Source organism: Mytilus trossulus, chromosome 1 (genome assembly GCF_036588685.1).
Source record: "Mytilus trossulus isolate FHL-02 chromosome 1, PNRI_Mtr1.1.1.hap1, whole genome shotgun sequence".
Lineage (NCBI taxonomy): Eukaryota > Metazoa > Mollusca > Bivalvia > Mytilida > Mytilidae > Mytilus > Mytilus trossulus.
The window spans coordinates 38,294,840-38,321,689 of record NC_086373.1 but is presented as its reverse complement, the minus strand read 5'-3'; the positions used below and the strand labels follow the sequence as shown (position 1 = coordinate 38,321,689).

Here is a 26,850-nt window from a genome sequence, read left to right as displayed (position 1 = left end):
ATTTAAGGAGGAAACTATTTTTGAGTAAAATTGATATTTTTGATAATTATTAGTATAGTTCTTTACAGAAATTGTTGTCTAAATTATACAGATTTTTTTTTGTTAAAAACAAATTCACGTACTTTATTAACCACTGATTAAGACTCAAAGCAGCATCATTGCCGAACCCATAAGACAGGAACCAATTGATTTTCGGGGGGGGGGGGGGGGGGGGGGGGCTATTATAGTTGAGTATAAAACATAAAGGCATGGGAGGCTATAATAGTTGAGTATAAAACATAAAGGCATGGGAGGCTATAATAGTTGAGTATAAAACATAAAGGCATGGGGGTGGGGCTATTATAGTTGAGTATAAAATATAAAGGCAAGGGGTTGGGGGTGAGCTATGGATTTTGTTTTGGAAACAAAAAATGTTTTTAGTTTTTGGCCCTAAAAAAAATGTGTTTGTTTCACCCTCAGCTGCCACTATATATATAATGCTAACATTGATTTCGACTTGTCACCAAAATTTGTCCTGGAAAAATCAATAGCCCACGCCCCTCTACCCCCCCCCTTTTTCCCTCCCCAAAAAATGAAGTAAATAGTTGCTGCCTAATTCATTTGAAAAGGTCTTCCCGAATCGACTTGACGTACATAGAAATATTTGCCACTGGTCTTTACTCAAACAACGATTCACGCATAAATGCATGACTAAAAAAAGTGTGGGGTAAATGATATGTTTGTCTAGTATCTCAGATCCGTTAAATAACACTTAAAATAAATTTTTACCAAATACTCCTTGGAGAAGAAATACAATTTGAAACAAACAGAAAAGATAAAAATTTAGAGATCCCTAATAACCCAATCCTTTATTTCGGCTGTACGCACGCTGCTGCTGCTAACGTTTTCTAGTGCGTTATCGAGACATCTCTAGTATATTCAAACTACTGTAAATTATAAAAATGGCTTTCATAAAGTAGTAACCACTTAACTTAAAAAGGGGGAGGGTTATTTTTTTTTTATCTGAGTAAGATTTTTTTTCGCGCGTACGTTTTTATTCCTTTTTTTCGATGCTGGTGATCAAATACATTTTTTTTCAATATTTAGCACTATAATGTATGGGGAAACTCTTTGATCAGAATATTTCTTTTATCATCTGTATGATCATTTTTTTTTTTTTTTATCAAATTGGGGATCGGAATATTTCCATTTTCACCCCATCCCCCTTTTGAAGTCAAATGGTTGTTCCCTTTCCGCCAGAAAAACTGTGACAGTGTCCCAAAATTTTGAATTCAGTTCTACGTAATGAACATTTAAATGACACATAGTTTACAAGTGAGAACAAATCTTATGTACAGGTAGCTAAACAAGGTGTATAGATGTGAACAAATGTAATGTGAAACCAGTGCACACTACACTAAACTAATTGTAAACATGTTTACTCTACACGGCGTTTGGTGTGAACACGGCCTTAGATGCATGCATGCAAACAGTGTTTATAAGATATTTGAATTCCCTTTGTATCTTCTGTCTCTCTTAAAAAACATAACTCGTCCTCTTCTATAGCCAGGAACCTTTCATTGGTTGTTTTGCTCATATCTTGATGGTTCGTTAGAGATTACATGTGTACTGAGATTTTCTTTAGTTGCTTTTTGACACTATGAACGAAGGGCAATAACTCTAATTCACTTAACATGTTAATGTCTGTGTCATTTTAGTCTCTTGTGGACAGTATTTGTCTCGATGGCAATCATACCACATCTTCTTTTTTATATAACTATTAGAAATATGGGCAAATAGGCTTGGTTTAAAATTAAGTATTAATTATACCAAATTGGATTGAGGGTTTCTCTTAGATCACAATGACAAAAATGAAACGCATATTCAGGACGAGAAACCCTTTACCTTTTAACAGTAGGTTTGTCAAGTTCTGCAAGCTATGCCGACTTGGATGCATGGATTTTTGACTGACACTGGAAAGGATAGCATGTTGGATTGGTGCACTTACTTAACTTCAGTTAGTGGATGCAATGGTTCTTCAACGTGTACAGAATGTGGCACTCTCTCAACAAGAGACATATATAGGATTTAACATTTTAATTAATTGCGACAAGATATGATTGTTAATATTTGTGTTTTGAATAACTGACGTTGGAGGTTGCTTAATCCATTGAAATTTTTTATATTTCCCTTCGACCTCGTGGCTTCCTTAATGGTTTTTTTTCGGCATAATTTAGCCGTTTAACGGATATTCATATCTTGTTGAAAAAAACATGTCTAACAAAGCTGCACTTGGGACAAGTAAAACAAAGAATTTATGATCAGTGCTTGCAAAATCAAAATGCAAACATAGTAGGAGTCTTCTAAGCTTAGTTTCTTTCGTCAAGTCTACAAAATGGGTTAAATAGATATAGGAAGATGTGGTGTGAGTGCCAATGAGACAACTCTCCATCCAAATAACAATTTAAAAATTAAACCATTATAGGTTAAAGTACGGCCTTCAACACGGAGCCTTGGCTCACACCGAACAACAAGCTATAAAGGGCCCCAAAATTATGTTGATTCACTAAGATAAAAAACCTAATTCAAATAGTTTGGGGTGGGGGTTGAACTGCTGCAAGATGTGGTTATCCAACAATGATTTTTACATATATATCTAAATGGGTCAATCATTTTTTCCCAAATTAAGTAAAGAGGGGTGGGGGTCAGTGAAAACTATGTGATTTAAGTTTTTTTATCCTTCATTGAACTTTTGATGTAGTCCCTAAACAATTTAAATGATAGAGCAGCAATATGCAAAATACGTATAAGTGCAAATTCTTAAATGATTGAAAGGGGAAGACATCTTAATATTCATAGAGAGGAAAGATACTGCCCTGTCTGTAAAAATAGGGAAATTGAGGATGAACAACATTTTTGATTAAAATGTAATAGATTTAGCGAGACATATTAGAAAATAACATATTAAATGTTATATTTCAAATACAGTGTAACATTACCGTTGACGAAAAATTATCTCTATTGGTTAATAATAGCTCAGCATTATTACTTAGACTGTCTTCCTCTTTCATATCAGAGTGTCTAAATATAAGAAATAGGGAACTTATATGATACATCAATATGTAACTTTTCATTATAGCATGATATGTTATTAATTCTACCATGTCAATTATTATAGTTATATGTAATGCCATAGGTGTTAACCAATTATTATTTTATGAGTTTGTGCCAAAAATCTTTGTATATTTGTCTTTATATATGTTCACGGTTTTTCTTTTTTTGTAGTAAGTTTTTAGTACTAAGTTATTTCAAAAAAAAAAAGCAACTGAAAATCGTTATGGTGTCCTTTTTGTAAAACTAGTACTTGGCCAGGTTTACAATGAATGGCATAGTTTTATCATTTATATGAGCAACCTAAATTAGATTCTAATATGACGTCCTTATTACGCTTTGTAAACAGAGCAGTGTTCTAAATGAGCACAAAATATGTTTGACAATTGGGCACGAACTTACTGTTTATATTAACGTTATTTCCATCGTAAACCTTTAAAATATATACATTTAAGCAGCTATCAACATAAACTTTAATTATTTTTTTTATGAAACAAAACGGGAACAGCCAAACATTTTTACGGTAATTTAGTACGCTTCGACCTAAACAAATATATATACTGTATTTGTCCTATTAGAATCGAAATAATTCCTTCATGTCATGCTCTATGCTCATTTTAACATGGGTAGGTATTATATTTGACCATATTTTACACTTCGCTAACGCTCAGTGTAAAATATTGACAAATATAATGCCTACCCATGTTAAAATGAGCCTAGAGCATGACATGAAGGAATCATATTTCTTAAATAAAACAACCAATAAGAATTGACGAAAATGTCTAGAGATGTTCAAAGGATGAGCTATTATACGATGGTTAAACAGTGTACGGTCGCAATAAGAAGTTTAAGTGACGCAGGACATACCATATTGACGTGTAGATACTTTTCGAAATTGTGATGTTTATTCCAACTTTATTTCAATACAATTTTGTAATTTTTTAACTTCAGAAGTTTCGTACCTAAATTGTTTGAGAACTCTGTCACGTGCGGGTTTGATATTTTCAATGATCTCCAATGACTATGAAACCTAAGCACGTGGTAAAAACAAACTTAGTCGAGTAAGTACTGATGATAAGTTATAAAAAATCCATGTATAAAGTTATGCATTGTTTCAACCCCACAGGTAATTGTGATTGGTGCGTTAGTTTTTTTTTTGTCTGATCTTTTCGATAGACAATGATGCTAAAACTACCATGCCATATTAACATTATGTGGATTCCAATGTGATGTGTTAATGTGCTAATCCTGGGATCCCGAAGGCAGTGCATTTAAAATTTTAATGATAAAAATAGCAAATGTATTGGCTTAGAAAAATAGTTAAAATCACATATGCTCTGTAGGATATTGTGTGTAAACGGAACGGCATCTGACATCAACTCAGCTTAATTTAATGTAGTTTCATGATAAACTCAGCCATCTTGGATTGCACAATCGTAGAACACATTTAGTCTAATGCTTTGCCCAAAGCTGCAAAAATAGATGCCGATTTGCAATTTATTGGTAAGACTGTTTATCTATATAAAGAAAACTTTGTGGTTTATTGCATCATTTGAAATGTTTAAACAAATACCAAATATTTGTGTTTTTCAGAATAATTTTTTCAACTTAGCAATTTAAGGGGAGATTACTCTTTATGTTATTTTTTTTCATACTCGGAACAAGATTTTAAGTTTGACACCATTTTTGTTTAATTAAAATGTTTTAAACCCTATATTTCCATATTATATTTCAAAAGTCTATCTCATAGATTTTTTTTCTGCATAAATGTATTTTTCATGAACAAAGTAAGCAAATTTCGGCCATTTTGAACGACACATAGCTTGAAAAATAGCACAATGACCCATACTTTTTATTATAATTTGAAAAAAAGAATATGTAAATAAATCTTCGGTGATTTTAGGGTTAAGTATTAGAAAATTCTATCTGAAGAAATATATGCCCTGGGTCTACCTTAAATCCTTGTGTTTAATCCTGTTATACGGTTTTGGTGCGTTATCTGTATCTGTATTTCCTACTTCTGTATATAGATGGGCACGTCACAGATTCCTTTCGGCTATTGTGCGGCTAGTAAAATATACCCACATTATGAGACTAACTATAAATGATTAAGGTCAAGTGACACTAACTAGTTTGTGACGGGCTATCATTGTCACATATTTTGCTAACATTCGGCTAGTTGAACTTATAGGAAAAAATATGCATATACCTCTTCTGTTTTCGGAAACAGGTGACTATTTGTGTCTTTTAAAACACATGCAATTGACGAAAGCGTTTTTAAGTTTGTCCAACAATCATAAAATCTTCAATTTCATATCCATAGTTTTTATTTTACTTTTTTTTTATATAATGGAATTATATTTACTTATTCATAAAGGAATTGGAATATTTTCCCGGTTTCTCTTGATTAAATTAACGTAACTGTATGCAATGGGCAATTGGGTTAGGCCTCTGTTCCAGGTGAGCCGATTTCTCTGTTCGGAAATGCATGTCCGTTCCGTTACGGAATGTTTACGCACCTGTCACAGAGATGTTTTATTATTTTTTACGTTTGACAAAACCTTCGATTGATCTCATTCCATATTCAATAAGGAACGAAAACCCAAACATTCCAGCGGTGAAACCTTGCTATTTTATGAGAAGCTACATGCCTGAATATCCTCGATATGACATGAAATAACAGATACTGATGTAAACAAACGCACAGATAATATAAATTGTTAATTACAAACAGTCCCGCTTTGCTAATGATCTCTTTAAATTTATGATCACCTGTTCAGCCTCCATAATCTGGTATTAACATCCAGGTGAAAGTACTGTTTTTATTTAACAGACAAAATGGAAATATTTAGTGCCATCTCAGATTTTGTTTCACCTGATACAGATGGTTCACAGAATATACTGTCGTTTAAGAAAGGTGACAAATTTGAAATATTTGATGTTAACAAAACCAGTGCTGAATGGTGGGGAGCAAGAGCTGTTTCTGACAACACAGTTGGATATGTTCCATCAAAATATATGAAGGTTTGTAAAATATTACACAGAACACATCAACAATTGATCAAAGATCACAGTACAAGGATAAGAAATAGAAAATTTAAATGATACAATAAAACAGTTCTTGCAAACATATTTAATTTATTTGACTCTATGATTCCTCTATTCTAGCTGTAGTCTAGTCCAAATAATTATGACAAATGGCAAGGCAATTTTATTTTTTTTCTGGGAGGAAGTTGTCCCACAAAAAAATTAGAATAGCCTTGCTAGACATCACAATTATTTGGACTAGCTGTACTCATGGTACTGTAGTCCAAAAATTAAGACGTCCTGAAAGGCAATTAGTATTATACTTTTTTTTTGTGATGCCTTACAGAACTGTCTGGTCGGCAAATTGTCAAAACATATGACAAGACTGATAAGAGCTGCAGTTCCGTAGCTAACTCTATTCATGCTATTTTAAACCTTAAATGTCATATATACGTAACATGTACGTACATTTGTATACACATATAAAATTAAAGTGCCTTGATAAATCAACCTAACAATTCTTAACTGGAGGGGATAGGACCTTTATCGGGACTCTGGCGGGATCAGGTGTTTTTAAGCTCTAGATTTCGGGATTGACCCTTTCAGGATCTGGGAATTCTTTTTACGAATATTGGGATGTGGGGATTTAAAGATATTTAAATTTGGGATTTTGGGATCAGGACCCCTCCTACCCCCTATTTACTTCCTTCCAGACTGGGATGGAACCTGTGCTTTTCACTTCTCACTTCTACGGCAACACCACCAAGCATTGCGCAGATGCCTTATCCACTCCTCTAAAAAACATGTATATATTTATATCAGGTTATATGACCATTGGCAGTATTTGGAGGTAACCTCGGTGGTTTATTAGATCGATAGCGTCCAGACTAAAATTCACATCATAAATTGTTGGACTTTTTGTTATTTGGATATAAATTAAATCAAATTAAGAAATTGAGTCAAATCAAGGACATGAATTTGACGGCTTACATGGCTAATGCTGCTTCAAATTGTTCATTATCTTGCTGAAATAAAAAAAATGAAACAAAAATAATTCTTAACCATAAAAATCTTTAAAAAGACATTTGTGTTTAAAAAATGCTTTTTATTTTCTTATTAAAGATAACTTTTATTAATCAATAATGTTAATGTATTCAAATGTGCTGTGTGTACATGTAGATGGAGAAACATGATATTTGTACTTTTGTTATTATTAACTGTCTTTTTGATGCAATGATGGTAACAGGTGTACTCCAATTCAGCTTGGCATTGAAATGTGCAATGTATAAATTTAGTGTTTTTGTGGTAAAATTAGTATCTAATATTTTGACTGACAGATTGCCTGAGATGACAGGAAATGTTAAATAGGTCTTACATCAACATTAAGCACCAAAATCTTGTACTTTGACTGATTTATGACATTTTGTTTTTACCTTAAAGATGATAAATTAGAGATTAAAGTCCTTGTTAAAGTTGTCTTTTAAAGAAACCACACCCTTCTGTTGTCAGCATGTTTTGTCTAGTTGAAAACATATCTTTATCTATTAGAAATATAGTAGGATTTTTTCTACATGTATTAGTATCAAGAAAATGGACAGCATGTAAAATGTATCAAATAAATAACTCTGTTTTTTTTGCTAGGGAACATACAAAATGGGCAGACTACGTCAGACTTTGGCTGTTGTCTGCTCTATGGTCGGGTTGTTGTCGCTTTGACACATTCCCCATTTCCTTTTTCAATGTTAAATTTTACATGTATTGTATTCCAGATCCTATCTGAAACTTTAACTCCCAAAAAAATATGGGTAAATGAAATTGTCATTTTCCTGATCTATTTGTCAGGTTTAATTTACAGGTTGTCTCTTCCAATCATGATGGTGTTACTTGGTCCATTAATATATATCTTGCATTCAAACTTCTGTCAAATATTGTTGCTTGATACATATAGCAGCTTATACATTGTAGCTGCTTTAAAAATGCTCACAGTCCAGAAGCTAATATAACATGACATATGATTAGGACAATAACATGTCAATAAGATGTGAATATACCATGCTTTTTTCTAACTTCAAGCTTAAGCCAGTCAGGTTTTGCTCTTTCTCCTTATGCCACTTTCTCAGCAGAGATCAAACTCACAAGCTCCTAAGTAGTGGCAAGCATGTTACCACTAAATGACGAAGATTGATGAAATATTGTTGACCTATCATTTAATGTTGACGAATGGACATGATTCTGAATTCGCATGGCATGAAAATAGGGTCAATATCAGCTCCACAAACGTTTTTGTTACTTTAGGTTTAATATATTAAGAAATTTTGCAAATGTCACTATTAAGTTTTCATAACCACTGCATGCTAGGAATGTAAAACCAAAGTTTCAACTTCATGTACAAACTTTGAAAGTTCAAGAAAAGTTGTTTATTTTTCTGACTTTTTGTGAGATTGAACATATTGCATGCTTAAGATCAAATCAGTGATTTATTTAATTTGCTTATGGTATAGTTGAACATTACTTAAACAAAAGCAAGTTTTAACGGAACATCTTTAAACAAATTTATGTTTCAAGCTACAAAATTTTCATCAGCACAACCCAATTCTCAAAGTCAGCCCTGGAAAATTTGTTTTAGGTTTAAGAGTCAAATTATTGAATTACTATTTTGTTTAGGAAAAACATGAACTATGGCTTTGTCGTAAATACAGATCAAAGGCTGATTCTGTTTATCATGTAATAAGGTTGGTTAGAAATAAACTAACCTCCAAGGATATGTTAGGTGAAAGAGAGGGGAAGGAGTCTGCAGTACCTGTGGTATTTTAACAGCTTTGAGATTAAACCTTGATACAGCAGTATATAAACATGATAAACAGGATACATTGTTGTGAAGCTCTAGTAAATACCTATGTATAATAGATATGTCAGTTTCTCTTCTAATCCCTGCCCTTCAATCCAAATAAGATTACACAATAATGAATTAGAGTTGCCCTTTATGTAAACAAAATTTTTAACTTGAAGTTTTTTTTAAAACTTTACAAATCATTATACTTACATTTCCCTTATTTACATGATTTATTTGGGGTTTCGTCAACATTTATATGTTTAGTGAGGTTTATTTATATACCAAACATCCTTGAATAGGAAGTTGTACAATTTAATCTTAACTCTCCTAAGAAAAGAAAAAACCCACATACTTGAATGTAAGTTTTAATTTTTATACTTATTTCACACAAGGACGTCTATTAGAAGTAAGTAATAGTTATCCCTTTTGCTGTCTCTCTTTAAAATGATTTTTTTGTAGTAAGAATTATCTCTGTAACATATACAATGTATCATATATAGGATTAAAAGATGACATGAGGTTTAATTGTCAACCAGATACAAGTGACTGTTAGCCAGTTATGGACATAAATCTTATACCCTTTCCTTTTTTTGGTGAAGTATTTACAGGTCTTTAACTTTAGTTTGACTCAATCAAATGTTATGAAACTTAAACACAATGCTTATTACCTCAAGACTCAGATCAAGTTTCAATTAAGTTGGCGTCAAATTAACTGTTAATTATAAAGAGTTGTGCTTTTGATAGATGGAAAAACTGCTGAATTTTTAGTTTCTGGTCTCTAATTTTAGTTTGACTCAATCAAATGTTATGAAACTTATACACAATGATTATTGGCACACACACAAATCCAGTTTGTATTTTAGTGGTGTCATGTTAACCGTTCTAGAGTAATGCCCCTTTATAGATGAAAAAATTGCTGAATTTTTAGATTCTGCATAACCAAATCAAGTACAAATATGGGTAGCGTCACTTCTGCTGTTCCTCAGTAATGTCCTTATATAACTTTATATGATATGCAAGTAGGGGCATGATCTGTGGATCTGTGTCCCATGGACACATTCCCCATTTATTTGTTGCTGCTTTATGTGCATTGTATCTCATCTCAAATCACCACAAATGCATTTTGGTTCATTGATATGGCCAGTGTTATTATAGAGGCCAAGTAAATGAATTTTAGGGGCAAGTTTAATCCTTCCTGGGTCCAAATCCTTTCTAAATTGAATAAATTGAATACTACATGTATATTTTAAAGCACCAGCTGTCAGCTGTTTGAAACAAATTCAATATCTTTTTGTAGATGCTTGTAAATTATAACATTTACTTGTATTCCTATTTCAGTTTGAAGAAAGGAAGATAGGAAAGTTGATCTCAGAAGATATAAAGGTAAGTTATGTTTTCTCCTCATGGAGACAAAGACATGCATGTGTGTATACCTACCAACCTAGTCCTTATTATGCCTGGAGGCACATAGGGCAAGAACTAGATCAAATGCATCTGTGTATATTGCATGTAAATGTTTTACAAGAATATTATATTGTACATAAAGTTGATCTTAATATTTGTACATGTTATATATTAAGGTATCATTTTACCTCCTTTTTAAAGAGTACCTTCTCATCCTATCCTGATTTTATCAACAATTAATTTCACTGATACAGTAGACAGAAGTGGAGACTTAATATGGTATCTCCTTATTACATCTTCTTAAAGTGATATGTAGAAGTGAGCAACATGATATATTTGTTAAAAACTGTTATTAAAAAAGTTCAAGGTCTGGTACAAAACATTTGGATAAACTTGAGATATTACATGCACTTGTGCAATTAAATTGGTTCACACACTGAATGATGCATCCAGGATACATAGATGTCAACTGGTCATGAATTTCAATTTGAATAGTAAAAAAAAATGAAAATCTTTACACAAAAACTCATGTTTAGTGGTCAAGGCTCTTGGTCATAAAACTGTACTCAGCACTTGGAGTACACAATTTGTGCTCAAAATATCAACTCCAGTTTTAAGAGTGGTTAAATTCTGGGTAATCATTATAAAAAATCTTTATATTGCAAGGTCAGAGGTTATAGTCATTTAACTTTGAGGATGCTTATCATTCTCAGACTCCGAAATCAACCAATCAAATAACTTAATTAGGTTTTCAATTTTGGGCTTCAATTGTTTTTTCTGTATTGAGTAAATTTTTTTCACTGTAAGGCCAGATCGGCTTTTGTATTATAATATCCTTTTCACTTTCACAATTATTTGAATAAACATTGTATACCATGTATACTAGCATAAAATAAGTTTCAGCCTTTAAAAGTTACATAGTTTTGAAATTAAACTCATCAAGACAACATAAATCAGGTATATGCTACATGTGTTGTTGCTCTAGTTTGTAGTATTTCATGAATTAAATTTTCATTTATTTCTTCATTCAATTTCATGTTTGTGTCCCGGCATAATTTGGTATACAACTATGGTCAGATTTAACAGATTTTACATAATTGCTCTCAGGTGTTAGAGGGCGATTTGGTACAAGGGCTTAGATTCAAGTTCAGATAAACCTTGTTTCACCCTTGTGTTCAATGGGTTCTGTAATTTTATATTGTTGTACCTGTTCGAAAGAAGAGCTTGTTTATTTAAAAAAGTAATTATGTTTGAATGGTTAGTTAATTGCCAGATGAGAATCATTGTTTAGTTCAGAATATATTTTTGATTTCATTAAGCACTGTTATGATGCTGCCTTGTGAAAAATTAGTTGGAACTTTGGACGGAGGTATTATTTTCTCATACAAGCGCTGTAAGGATGTTGCTTTGAGAAAAAAAATAGATTGTAAATTTGACCAGTTGTAGTAGATGGCCGCATTTCACATCTACAATCTATCAAGCTATTAATATGAGGTGACTAAAAAATATAGAAAGAAGCGCTGATAATGTGATAGCATACGTAATTCTGACAATCAATTCTAATCCTAAATAAGTAACTTCAGGCAATCCTGCTAGAAAATTGATTACAAAATATAATTAGTTATACCGGTAGATAACAAGTATGAAAGACTTGATAATAATGAAAGGCTGCTTAACACCCAGCGTCAAATTTATGCTGAGTTTGACTTGAATTGTGATAGTTCACAAAGGTAACAGTCGGTAGGAAGACATAATAACTTACACATTATTTAGACTCAGAGCCAGCCAGTCTGTGCTCTTACGCCTAAATGCCCAGTGCTAAGGGGAGAAGCAGAACATACTAACTTTAATGTCTTTGTTTTGACCCGGTTGGAGCTTGTACTCGTGACCTTCTGGCTCCTGCACTTGAGGCAGACACACTTCGAGACCACTGAGCCGTTTGAAACATTATTTTACAACTGTGTAACCTTATTAGAAAACAGTATTACTGTTCTAAAGAATAATGAATTTGTCACTTGGGTGAATGGCCAAACATCATATTACTGACCAATACAGGTACATGTATATTTGAATGGTCATTCATTTATTCTAAATCTGTATTAGTCATGTCATTACCCCTTTATATGGTATTCAATTTCAGAATCCTATGTTACTATGGCAGTGTCTATACATTGTTGAATAATTTTGTCTTTAAGTATTTTTCTAGTTTGATAACCCAACATATATGTTTGTCCCTATAGGTTTTGGTTGTCTATAAATTGTAGAATAATTTTGTCTTTTGAAGTTTTTATCTGGCTTGATAACCCAACTACGTATTTTAACTATATGTATATGTTTTTGTTGTCAGCTATATATGTAATACATATTACAGTTTTAAAAAAATCTTGACTTTCCATCATATATTTTTATGACATGTTAAATTAGGTGTTATAGATGCTGATGGATCATATTAAAGCAGCTTATATTTATACCAGGATGACCTAGCTTATATATCAAATGAATAATTAATAATAATATATCATCTATAATCTTATATCAGAGGTATTACATTGAAGATGTACTCACTGCTTATAGTATGGAAAAAACATATAGACTTGTAATAAAAATTGAAAATGAGAAAAAAAATCAATGCACTTTTCATTATAAGATTTTCAAAAAGATCTATGAGCATTTAGTTTTGTATATGGTATCTGATTTCAGGATCTTATCAGAAAAATCATGCCCCCAGTTATGGCAGTCATGTCTATAAATGAATTATAGAAAAATGTTGTCTTTTAAAGTATTTCTCTTGCTTTATAATCCAACCTTGTATTGTCACTATTTTGTTTTTGATTTCATTGTTTGTTGTGCATGTGTTCATAGTTTATAGAAAAATCTGTTCATTGTAAGATTTATAAAATAATTCTGTTGTGAAATTAGGTTACAATATTATTTATTGCAATCTGTAATAAAAATGTCTGATTTGGTACATATTATCTTTGAAAAAAATAGTTAATTTCTAACCTATAAAAAACACAGGCAATTTTTTGTCTCTGATATTTTGTTTACCTACATGTATTTAACTTATGTCTGTTTATAGAAATGGTAAATGTATAATTCTATCAAAAGCATTTCTATATCATCCGAGTTTACTCTTGATTTCATAACTTGAATGAATTATAGAAAAGAAATAGTAAATTAGTGTCATCAAAAATATTTTCTGTTGATCTTGTCTAATATGGTAAAACATGTATATGTATGTATATCAGTAAATGTAAATGCTGTCCTTAAAATGTAAAACTCTGCATACCTTAAATAACATTTTATGGTAATTTTATTTTTAATTAATTAAGAAGACTCTACATTAAAACTTTTAAAAAAGAATTTATTTCCCGATATTCTATAAAGCCATCACCTTTAAAAGATGATAATGGACATCATGACTTGACCATACCGATTCACGTTATTTAAACAGCGTGGAAACAAACAGTTGGTCAAGCAACACAAGTTCGTAGAGTTTCAATCTGCAAGTATTCTCCTCACGTAATTGGGCCCACCTATTGTTACCGTTCACGGTCTAGCAATTTGAATGTCATTTAGATTTACCTGTTCAGTTAGTGGCTATGATACTTGTTTATCTTGGACTATAAAGTTTAAATTGTAATTTGTCGGGTACACTGTTAGAGATGTAATTGAATTTAAAATCATATTCATATTAAATCTGAAGTAGTAGGAGTATACTGTGAATTTACTGTTTTAAAAATTTTCATTGTGGATTCAAATTTTAGTGAAGAATTTTATTGAAGAAACATTGATTTGGAGAATTAATTCACTAAATTACTAAAAAAGAATTTTAAATTAGAAAAAGCAAGGATATTTCAAAAAGCAAACACATTGTGACTTTTTCTGAAGGCAGAAATATTTTAAGGATTTTTCTTAAAAATTGTAAACATTTAGCCATGATTAGCTCACGATCCAGAAGTCTGTACAATCGGAGGGGAGAACCAAAGATATATCCCCCAGCTAGAGCGGGAACATTGATTTACAAGGTATATTTTTATTCTATCTACTGGTAATTATATATTCCAGAATCTGGTCATTTCCTGTTTGGTCTGATGTTGGTAACAGTTCACTTAATTATACCAATTTATGTCAGACCTTGTTCGTAAAAGAGTAACAGCTTTTAACATAACAATCCATCAATGTTTTTAGTATGTTGGAATTAATGCAATAGTTGTGTTTTTATGTCAGAATATATGTTAATGTTATATACCTTGAAATTGATAGCCATGGCAACCGTTGAAGTAGTAGAAAGTAAAATCTGAAAATGATTAACTGAAAAAATATTGATTTGTAGAAATAGCCTGAAACTGAATATTTATATTCTAATTTGGTCAAAGAATAGGTTTCTTATACTTGTAATACAAGCCTACGTCTTTCCAAAATTTTTGTTTATCTAGTACCTTTAAGCACTTAACCATATATGAGAAGCTCTTATCTTTTTAAGAATGATTCCCCTCAAAGATTTAATTTTAGTTAACTTTTTAGAATTAATTGGCATTTTCAACTACAATACACTTAAATCTTTGAACTATTTATCTTAAATATTTTATTGACTTTTTGAATTTGGCAAACGTTGTTATGTACATATGTAATGTAGATTTTTGTATAGGTATGTTCTGATTAAGCTATTTGAGTTTCACGTTGTGAATATAAGCCAGTAGTATATTGAAATTTATTTAAACTACCAGTATTGGTAGGAAAGAAATGAGAAGATTTAAGAACCGATTGTCTATTATAGCTGACTATGTGGTATTGGCTTTCCTCATTGTTGAAGACTGTAATGTGATCTTTAGAAATTTCTGTGTTATTTGGGTCTTTTGTGGAGTGATGTCTCATTGGCAGTCATACCAATTCTTTTTATATTTACATAAATAGATACTGTGGATTCATTTATTTTCGTGGGTACCAATTTTCGTGGTTTGAAGAAAACTTGCATATTCGTTGATATTTAATTTCGTGGTTTTGGCAAAGTCTGCATACATTCCTTTAGGAAATTTGTAATTCGTTGAACATTAAAATTTATGATTCCCTGGTCCCCATGAAATCCACGAAAATTGGTATCCAACGAATATTAATGAATCCACAGTATCAGCCCTAATACACAATAAACCAAAAGCATGCATTTGCTATTGCAATTCTTACTCATTGGTATCGATCCTTAATTTGATATGGAGTCCTATAATCATGTTGATTCTTCTGAAGGCCATGAAATTGAAATTTGAAGGAAAGTTTTGTAACCTTAAACTTCTAAAGTCATTTTAAATTTACCGTAGGTTAAGACTATTATTACGCATAATTTATACCTATTACATTAATTTTATCTTTGTGATGAAGACAGAGTGTCACTTTCTTTGGACACCACATTATACTATTTGTGGTAAACTATACAAAAGAACTACTGGTATATATGGTTTAAAATTTAAACCCCATTTATCACCTTATCTTAGCAACTTTGGCGGTTCTGCCATTACGTCTCTTTATTTCTGCATTTAAAATTTCTATCAACATTTTTCTCCCAAATAAATCATAATATTTTAAGTTTTATTTTATATATTTATGTAAATTTACAATTCAAGTCGATTGAAAATATTATCATTTTACTCTGTAAGGCAATATCTGATTTAAAATGAAATTCTAATTGTAAATATTCTAAATTTATGTAACATTTTTTGGTTTAATGTGTTTATTTGTCATTGCCAAACAATTTTGTAACCTTCTTTTGTAAATGTGCACAATAAATGTTTTGATATTATGATTTATGGTAAAATTTACTGTTTTTGCAATAGTATTACTAAAGCAACAAGTTTCAGAGTTGTATCTGTCAAAAGCTATTGTGGGGGTGTTTGCGGTAAATTTAAAGAATTTAGAGTGTAAATAATTTTGATTTCAAGTGCATTTACTGGAAAATCATGAAAAACACCAAAAAAATGAAACAATAAATTTCTTCTTTTTTAAAAATTTCTGCTGTCAACATTCAGTTTGACTTGAAAAATGTAAAAAAATAAATTAAAAATGTACTTTCTAAGTCTTCTCAATATACCAGTAATTACTATTATTATAAGAATAAATTAAGAGGATGAAATAGGCTTCTATTGATGTATATGGACTAACTGACTTGAAGCTAAATTTGTTACATCACAGGTATTTGGACTTCCAGCTAAATCTAGTTTCCCAATCATGATTTCATCTTATTGCGACTGTAAAAACATCACAGAGGTATCCTGGGGCAGTTTACATGCATGTTTAACAGTTTTTGTTTCTTTTTCATGACTTTGAATTTCCTACTTTTATCAATTTACAATTTTGTTTTATTTCAGTAAAATTCTAGCTAACAGACAATCAATAGAATAGAAAATTCAGGACATGTATTCTCAAAAGTATAAATTAATCTGTAAATGTAGAAAAGGCATAGTCAAAACGATTTGAATATTAATTTTTTCAGTAGATGAGGTTTTGAACAAGGCTTTATACAATTTTTAGGACATGAACATATGATTTCATAGCAAAGAAATAAATAAGTTGATGAGGAGTTAAACTTGTTGTGAGAACACTGCAATTCTAAATCCCTAACAAATTGGCAATTTGGTCCTGATATGTACTAAGCCTACAGGGGTGGATCTAGCCATTTTAAAAGGGGGGGGGGGTTCCAACCCAGGACAAAGGAGGGGTTCCAATTCAAATGCTACTGCATTGATCGGCCAAAATAAAGGGGGGAGGGGGTCCTACTCCTGGACTACCACCCTTTGGATCTGCCAATGGCCTATTGGTCTTATCGGGAATTTTCAGCTGTCTGTTGGAAATTTTGGTCATCTCAGAATGTTCCAAACCTACACCCCCCTTATAGGCAAGTCTATCATCTGACAAAATCTTGGTTATCTAAAAAAAAATCTTGTTATTGCAGGTCAGACTGCTATTATATCAAGATTATATGGTCATAACCAAGTCTATCCATCCTGTAATGCCTTGAGAAATAAAATATAAGGTTATCTTTGAGATCAAGGACCACCATAAAAGGTCACATTTCCGATGACAAACAGATAAACATCCGTCTGTCAGGTGCAATGTTTCCCAGTGTTTGGTAATTTGTCAATATTTTATTAGCAAGGTAGATTTATAATTGGGTAACAACTTTTTTGACAGCCAGGTATGATTTATAGGATTTTCATGGCCATCATTATTTTAATGGTGATTTAATGGTCATAACTTTCTTTATTTGAAGACAATCATTAGCATTAATTATTCAAAATATTAAAGGTCATTTTGTGATAATTGTCAACGAATATTTGAATGGTCTTAATAAATATGTTAAGTATTAATGATTGATTCTAATGTCAGTCCAGTGGCAAATATTTAATGAATATTTAGGAGATGTACAATTATTCAAAGAAGATTCTTTTAGGTTTGTAGAAATTGGTAAACCAGAAAGATTTTGAAAAAAATTTGTAAAATAGGCTTGAAATGACGGTAAAAGATTTTTTTGCCAGCTGTACATAAATTAAAAGATTGTTGATCCAGCTAATTATGCTCATGTCAAACTTAAGCTTATTTTTGGTGGTAAATATTAGCACTATATAGGAGATCTCAGTTATAATAAGTGTAAGTGATTCATTTTTACATCTATATCCATGAATTAAAGTGAATAGATTTTGATGCCCACCCATGATAGAAGGAAATCATGTTTTCTGCTCCGTGTCAGTCCAACTGTCATTGTTTCTTGTCTGTCCTATATTAGTTTAATGAGTTTGGTTATAAATGTAGTTTTCAATAAATTATAACCACATTAATTTGAAAATTGAACACATTTTCATTTGGTGTGACAATTTGAATTGTATTCCAAATTAGGGTTTTGACCCCAATTTCAAAGTTCATTGAACATACCAATACAGCGTGAGCATGGCATGGTGTCGAGCATGGTGTCCTATATTGACACTGATTCTTGTTTCTATTTAAACACAGAAATTGTTTAAAAAAATACATCATTAGATTACCATAAAATGTAAACAGATGCCATCTTTTTCTACAAAATTATTAAAGGAAGATTTCCAATTTACAAATCTTGTTACTCCTTATGACAGCAATTGCGGAAATACACTTCTCCAAAGGCAATATTATCACACAAATCATAATATTTGTTATTTTTTATTAAATGTGATGATCCCGTTGTCAGGTTTCTTGACATACAGGGACCATTCCTGTCAATCCATCAATCAAATAGTAAATATAGTTACGTGTTGTATATGTCAACAGAATGTCTATTTTTATGGTGTGGTTATGTATAGTGTATTGGTTAGTTGTGTACCATTCTATATGTAACACTTTTGTTAGAGGACTTTTGTGGGAGGATATATTCTTGAAGCAGTATTACTGACTTAAAAAAATAAGTATGAAGGATTTCCAAGTGATAGCTTCTGAAATCAAAAGGAAAATTGTAAGTGCAGTTTTATTCTTACCATGCCGTCATCTCTTATATTTTTATTTGACACATTTCTTAATTGATTTCTAGGATTTCAATTATTCTTTAGTCTTGGTGCTTCAAGCAAAGAAGAATTTTGCAAAGTACAAAACATTTTTTTATTAGTCTGAAAAGTTTTAGAATTTTATTTTTTTGCAATATCCATACCATCTCACTTACTCTAGATATAATAATGACATACAACAATCTCAAATACCTTCATTAAAAGAACAACTTGCAGCATTGCAAAAGTAAATTGTACATTAGAAAAAAGAACTGTATTGTATAAAACTGAGTGAGGCAATTACCAAAAGTCACAAGTAAACAACAGATATCTAGAGTCGTCATAAGCCATTGTCATTCTTTTTAAGTTCATCTCCTATAAGTCTTTGTTTCTCTACACATGAGCTAGTTTTAAGCTGAGCTACCCATGAGTTGGTTTTAAACTGAGCTACACATGAGCTGTTTTTAAACTGAGCTACACATGAGCTAGTTTTAAGCTGAGCTACCCATGAGTTGGTTTTAAACTGAGCTACACATGAGCTGTTTTTAAACTGAGCTACACATGAGCTAGTTTTAAGCTGAGCTACCCATGAGTTGGTTTTAAACTGAGCTACACATGAGCTGTTTTTTAACTGAGCTACACATGAGCTGGTTTTAAGCTGAGCTACCCATGAGCTGGTTTTGAGGCTGAGCTACACATGAGTTGGTTTTCAGCTGAGCTACACATGAGCAGGTTTTAAGCTGAGCTACACATGAGTTGGTTTTAAACTGAGCTATGCATGAACTGGTTTTAAACTGAGCTATGCATTAGCTGGTTTTCGGCTGAGCTACACATGAGCTGGTTTTAACCTGATCTACACTGGATGATGAGCAGGTTTTAAGCTGAGGTCAATGATTATTTTCTTTTATAAAAAAAACCACTTCTCTATAAAGTAAAGAGGTCAATAAATATTGCTTTGTTGTTGTAACTTGAACAGCTAATGTACTATTTAATGGGTAGTAGTAATTTATGGAGTTGATTGATCTCATCAAACTTTTTTTAAGTTAAAATTCCACCATTACTGACCAGTACCAATCTACACTTAGAAGGTGCTTCAGGGGAACCATTATGTTTGAAACATTAAACATCTTACATATTAAATTGACTTGCTGATTGCTAACCATGACATTACAGCCTACAGGCCTTGTTGTCACAACTTTTCATGCTTTGAATCTATTATAAAATCATGTTTTGATTTAATCTTAATGAAATAGAAATTTTTATATTTTTATTTACATAAATTTTATAGTGTTGACATTCAATATTACAACTGGAAAATTATTATTTGCTCCCTGTTTTGTTTGATCATAGAGATTCTGCTTGAGGAAAACCTTCCTTTGTGGCAGATTTTTCTCTGATAACTCAAACATTAAAACACAATGTTGAATGTTCCCATTAATGATAGAACACCTGATAGAAATGATCTTTTTGTATTGATCTTGTGTTTCTTCTTTAGAAAATTGGATATTAAGTAGTTTGATTACTGGATATAGGAGTTTGAGATATAAAATTATCAAGTTCAAGAATTTGTGTGTATCTCTATTGGTGTAGTGTTGAAAGTTCATTGAAAAGGGTGACTCTTTGTCCAATGGTAAAAGGAATGGCATATCCAGAGCTGTATGTTTTCTTTAATATTGTTACACTTTTTAAGTGTCTATTTGTTTGACTAAAAGCTGAAATTCAGTGTCTTTTCTAATCAAATGATATTCCATTTTCTTTACTCAAGCCTTGCCCACAAATACAGTGTTTTTCTCTCTGTCATTTAGTACATCACTCCAAGCACTCCAGTATATTCAACAACAAGTTCTCCTACATTGTTCTTCAAAGATCAATGACTCATAGGTTCTATGCAGAGATTGGTGCATTGACTAACATAGGGAACACAACTTTACTTCCGAAAGTCTTCACAACTACATGCTTGCTTTTGGGTCAGGTTGATCTGTTTCTTGGGCAAATTCTGGAACAAAGAATTATATGGCATAAATTTCAAGTGGAATTACTATCATGTCCATTCCAGTTGGAATATATTTAATTTATGTGAAAAAAATATTAGATGGCATTAAAACAACTTCCTTTTTAGATAGGTATTACCAGTGATTTATTGCACATTGAATATTAAGTGCAAAAAATTTGTGTTCTCAGGGAGTATTGTGTTGCTATGTACATGAATCAATTTAAAAACTATAGAGCAAACATCAGGTCAAGTTCAACAGATTTAATAGATGCCTATGCATGTATTATGTTAAATTTACAAGACAACAAATAATGTTTTAGTCATGCAGGGATAAGACGTGAAGCTCAATCAGATAGAAATATGTAAGGTATCTGATAAACTAGCCCTTACCCTTGTCAAAAGTCAAGACATAGGATAAGTACTATCACCTTGTAAATATCATATACAATCATAAACTTTATTTACATGATAATAAATCCTTAGTAATTGTTTATCCTTAATAATTACAAGGTAGTAAACATTTTATGGAGTTTTGATTGAATACTGTCTTTCATCTGTTAAAACTATTTCCATAGGCTTTGAATTAATGGGGATTTTTAATTTCGAAATACTTCTAGCAATATTGCACAAGTATCAGGGGTTAATTGTTTGTTTTAAGGAGAACTTGCAAACTATTTGATTTATTTTAGAGGATAGTGTCCTCTCACATTTCAAGATAGTGCCTATGAACACCAGAAGTTTAATCCAATTTGTGTTCATTACCTTTTGATATTTGATATTCAATGAAGCGTGTTCAAAGGTTGAACTTGATCCTCAATTGAGGTCAGAAGTAAAAGGGTAAAAAAAATATTGACAAAGAGAATATTTTGAATCACCTTGTGAAAATATTGTCCAGGTTTAAATTGTATATATATGGCACATGTATAAGACCAATCAAATAATGATATAGACTTCATGGAACCAAAAGAATGTATGTTCAGCTTGGTCTGTACTGTAAGGTTAATTTTTACCATTTGGTTTTGTAAAGTTGAAATACTGTTTGTGTGTTAAAGCTTTGCACATTAGGATATCACAAGGTTCTTTATTACTTTGTTTTGTCATTTGCATCAACAAGAGTTATGGTCCTTTCATGATGTATCCTAAATATATTTTGTTACACAGTGTATTGTCTTGTCCATTGATAAATTCAGATTTTTCAATCTTTTAAAATTTTTCTATGTTTTTTTTTTATAACAAAATAGAGATTTAATACATATTAGAAGATGTGGTATGAGTGCCAATGAGACAACTCTCCATTCAAGTCACAATTTGTAAAACAAAAAACATTACAGGTCAAAGTACAATCAACTACTGAATATCAGGTATCTGACTTAGGACAGGTGCAAACAAATGCAGTGGGTTTAAACGTTTTAATAGGTACCAACCTTCACCCTTACCGTAAACAATAGTGTTACATCACAACATAGAAAGACACACTATTAAATATTAAATAAATTAAGTTTGATATTGACATTTTCCACTTATAGACTAGGAGTAATGGCCTTTGATTAAATTAAATTGACAATGCTACTAATGAATTCAAGAAAAAACATAAGTTTAATGTCATTATGACAGCTTTTTGAATTGTTTACTTATAAAATTGACAAAAGAAATATGTTTTAGAATTAACCACTGCACTAAGTTACATCTTTGTGCATGTATGAGGTACACCTATGAGGGCGTCAGCTCGTGGTGTATCTTATTTACACATTATTGTCAATACAGAATGTTAGTTTTCAATAATTTATGAGGGGAGGGGGGGGTCAACAATTGTTAGTTTTCAATAATTTATGAGGGGAGGGGGGGGGGGGGGGGTCAACAATTGTTAGTTTTCAATAATTTATGAGGGGAGGGGGGGTCAACAATTTGACCATATGTTATTTAAAAGCATGATAGATGCAGGGTTTCCAATTTTATTTAAAGACATGTTAGTGGAAACATGTTTTCCATAATACATTCCTACATGGAATAGAGAATGGAAATGGAGGATGTGTCAAAAAGACAACAAACTATCCAAAGATTAAAAATAAAAACCAAACACCACCATTAGGTCTTCAACACAAACAGAAAATCTTGCACCCAGAGACAAACTTCAGCTGGCCTCTAAACAAAAATGTCAGAGGTGGGTTTAGAGGGGGCCCCCTTTTCTAGGAAAAAGTTGGTTGTATTTATAGGGAATCTCCCTCTTAGATAGTCAGTGGGCACCACTTATGAAAATGTCTAGATCTGCCACTGAATGTGTACCAGTTCAAAAATGTGAATGCATGCATGAGCACAAGAAATTATAAGATGATGCACTACATAAATTTCAGAGTAGGTGTGACTTTTACAAGAATCAATGCAGATGCCTGAAGTTATTTTAATCTTTCAACAGACAACATCAATTTATTGCTTTTATATATACAGATTTCACATAATACTAAGAACATTTTATTATATGATGCATATGTATGTAGTAAAGAACTTCACAATAATAAAGTGAATACATGGTTTTCAAGTATAGACTGTATTTTAAAAAAGCTAGGCATACAAACATGTAATTTAAAAACCAGTATCGACTCTTTCACAAAATTTATCAAAGATAAGCTATATAAAAACTATCTCCATTTCTGGAAGGAAAATAGAAATAAAGTTTTACAATCAGATCAAGGTAAACTTACTACCTATTTTTCCTTTAAAACTCTATTTTGTTTTGAAAAATATTTGGATCTTAAAGATTTTAGATTAAGACAATCAATCTGTAAAATTAGAATAAGCGCTCATCCATTAAGGATTGAGACTGATAGATACGCCAAACTTTATGTGAATAGGACACTCAGAAAATGTTTATACTGTACTTTAAATAAAGTTGAAGATGAGATACACTTTGTAACTGAATGTCCACTATATATTGATAACAGAAATGATTTTTTTACTGAAATATCTCTAAATTGTAATAATTTTCAATCGTTAGACAATTTTTCAAAGTTTTTATGGCTATTTACACAAGAAAATTTAAATGTGTATAAATGTTTAGGAAAGTATTTATCTAAAAATCTAGAGATAAGGAGAAGTTCAAAAATAATGAATACAAATTAGCCACAAATATACATATTTTGAGTGGTATATGATTTTAAATGGTATATTTTAAAGATCTAAAATGTATTGTCTGGTTCTGTCCTGGCCTTTTATAGCATTTTTTTTAATAGTACTAAACAATGTTGTTTTCTTATATTATATGTCTCTAATTTATGTCTAATCATATGTACTTGTATGTAATGTCATGAAAGCTCTTTATAGGGCCCTTTAATTGGAAATAAAATATTCTTATACATATTACTGTTAAACAGACAGAAGATGCATTTATATTCACCAGATGTTGAATATTATTTCAGTGATGATTAATTCATTATGGATTTTTTGTAAAGTTCTCTGCATCATCATACTTTATTTAAAAACAGTAAAATGAAACATGTTGCATGGTACTTTTACGTCAAGATTATTAATTTTTTTGTAAACATGATTTAGGAAGCAGTTTCTTGGTAATTATGTTATTGTTAAAAGTGATAATGATATACTTGTTGAAAATCACCAGAGATCTATTTTATTTAGTCAGTAATTGTTAGACAAAGTACAAGAGGTCAAGAGGCAATTAACAATCATAAGTAGATAAAAGACATTCAACACATGATGACATAAGAAAAGGGATAAGACAAAAGGTACTTCAAAACACTTCTCAGAAAAATACTAAGACAATTTGACAAAGTTGTCAATAGTACAAAACATTTCTCAGAAAACTAAAGATTGAGGAACATGATGCCAACATAACAAAAACAAAAACAAAACAGGGATAGTGTGAGTTCTAAACAAATGTAAAGAACACATTTAAAGATTCTTTTATTTGTCAAAAGGATTTGTATAGTATATTCAGTACTATACAAATCCTTGCTTGTCATTGTTATATGATGTATCTGTAAATGGATACATGTGAGGCCAGATGCAGTGTAGATATATACTTCTGTAAATGAATACTTATAAGGACATAAGCTCAAATCTATTTTAAAGAAGGTCTATTTGGATTTGGTTTTGGAGCATTAAAATTATTAAGACAAAGTTAAGTACCAGTATGTAACTTCTTATTCTTAAAAACAACGTAAATTAGAAACTAGTTATAAAAGGGAGAGAATTTGTTTTATAACTTTTCTACTGTTTTAAACTTAAATATGATAAACTGCAGCTTTCATTTGATCAAATAATTGATTGTTGGTTTCTTGATATCACTGCACATACTATTGCAAAAAATAGTATCATTATCAAATTAAGGAGTGAAATAGAAAGGCAAATGATGAAGAAATATTATTGATAGAAATTGATGAAAATTTAATCAGTCTTATTGCAATATTATTTCCTTGACCTGATTTGGATGATATTTAAACGAGTGATAAATATTAAGCTAACTGAGGTACTGAAAAAATATTGACCATGTTTAACTTGTGAGCAGAAATTGATATGAATATATTCTAACACACAAAGCATGATAATGATTTGTATCCTACAGTTTGCAATTTTACTATATAAATATGTACATACTACTAAATATGGTCTCCTGGTGTTATGCTTCTTTAGATAACTAAACAGTAATAGAAAAGAATCAATGTTAGAAGGTGCACTGGTTGAGCATTTGTACTGTCAGGAAAGCTTTGCAAATAAAATTTAATAAATTAAGTGTAAAGTTATAAGATCTTTTCCCTTGTTTTCTTTGAAGGTCCTAGTTCTCTCTGGGGAATTTAGCTTCCTCCACCAATAAAAACTGATCATCAAGAAATAGCACAATTAAGTGTTGAAAGTGGTGTTAAACACCAATCAATCAATCAATTAATCAAACAACATCTTCGCTAGCCAATGGTTACGATCCACTCCCGTTCTCATCACGTGGCAATTGTTTACAAACACTTTCTACATCTACACATGATCATGTTATATGCGCTTTTTGATTGGATGCAGCAAGTTTCTACTGCAACCAATAAAAATCCTTACCTTGTGTCTCCGAAATTTAATCTTAATCTGCCAAGGGTAAAGAGAACGGGAGTGGATCGTAACCCTTGGCTAGTGAAGATGATCAAACAATAGATCGTTCAAATATATCCCCTTGCTCAAATCAAACCTGATTTCAAGAATAGGACCAGCAATTACGGTAATTTTAATCAGAAACATATTCTGTGGTTTAAATAACTTCTACTTGAGGTTTTTAAGAATTTATATTTCTGATTATGACTTAAAAATAGGATGTATATTTCCAACTCTGTCAATAAAAGTTGTCACATTAGATTCATTTCTGTCTTGTAATGATATAAACTTGTATCCAACAGCTGTCACAAGTTGAGATTCTGATAAACCTTTTAAACTTATAAAAAATTCACTCAAAAAAACTTTTAAATGTATAGTGAAGGAAAAGTATAATAACATCACTCTTCAAAAACTTTCAAATATTGATAACAGTTCAAAACTTTACCTTTATAGTAAACTTAAAAATGAAATTAAATTTGAGGACTACCTGCACAATCTAAACAATTTTAATAGTCGTCAGCTTTTAACAAAATTACGTGTAAGTGATCATAATTTGGAAATTGAATTAGGACGTTACAAAAAAATTCAAAGAGAACACAGACTGTGCAAAGTTTGTAAAATTTTAGATGATGAGAAACACTTTTTCCTTCATTGCCAAATTAACAGTAATGTAAGACATTCCCTTATAAATGCAATTAAAACCCATTATCCTAATTTTAACCAGCTTGACTCAAACTCTAAACTTAAAACTATTCTAGATCCCAATAAAGATATTTTGTCTAGTGTTGTAGACTATATAAAGCAATCTATGGAATTGCGAAAATAAGGTCCACATTGGTCAATTATTATATACATCTATATATAGATATATGTTATTAATATCAACTTCACTTTTTAAAAACATTTATCATGTATAGTTA

General features: G+C 31.2%; 1 protein-coding gene across 3 annotated transcripts in view; it reads left to right on the top strand.

The window, feature by feature from the left end:
- The first annotated feature begins 5,631 nt into the window (after positions 1–5,631).
- The window catches only part of LOC134723785 (uncharacterized), a 42,614-nt gene continuing 21,395 nt past the window's right edge, over positions 5,632–26,850 (top strand). Inside the window, exons 1-2 of one of the 3 annotated variants that reach the window (XM_063587336.1) lie at positions 5,632–6,114; positions 10,289–10,333. In XM_063587336.1, coding sequence (XP_063443406.1) covers positions 5,929–6,114; positions 10,289–10,333 — 231 coding nt within the window. In that variant the 5' untranslated portion in view covers positions 5,632–5,928. Of the gene's footprint in view, positions 6,115–10,288; positions 10,334–14,010; positions 14,383–26,850 lie in introns of those variants that run through there. The other 2 variants (XM_063587343.1, XM_063587350.1) reach the window with 2 other exon arrangements.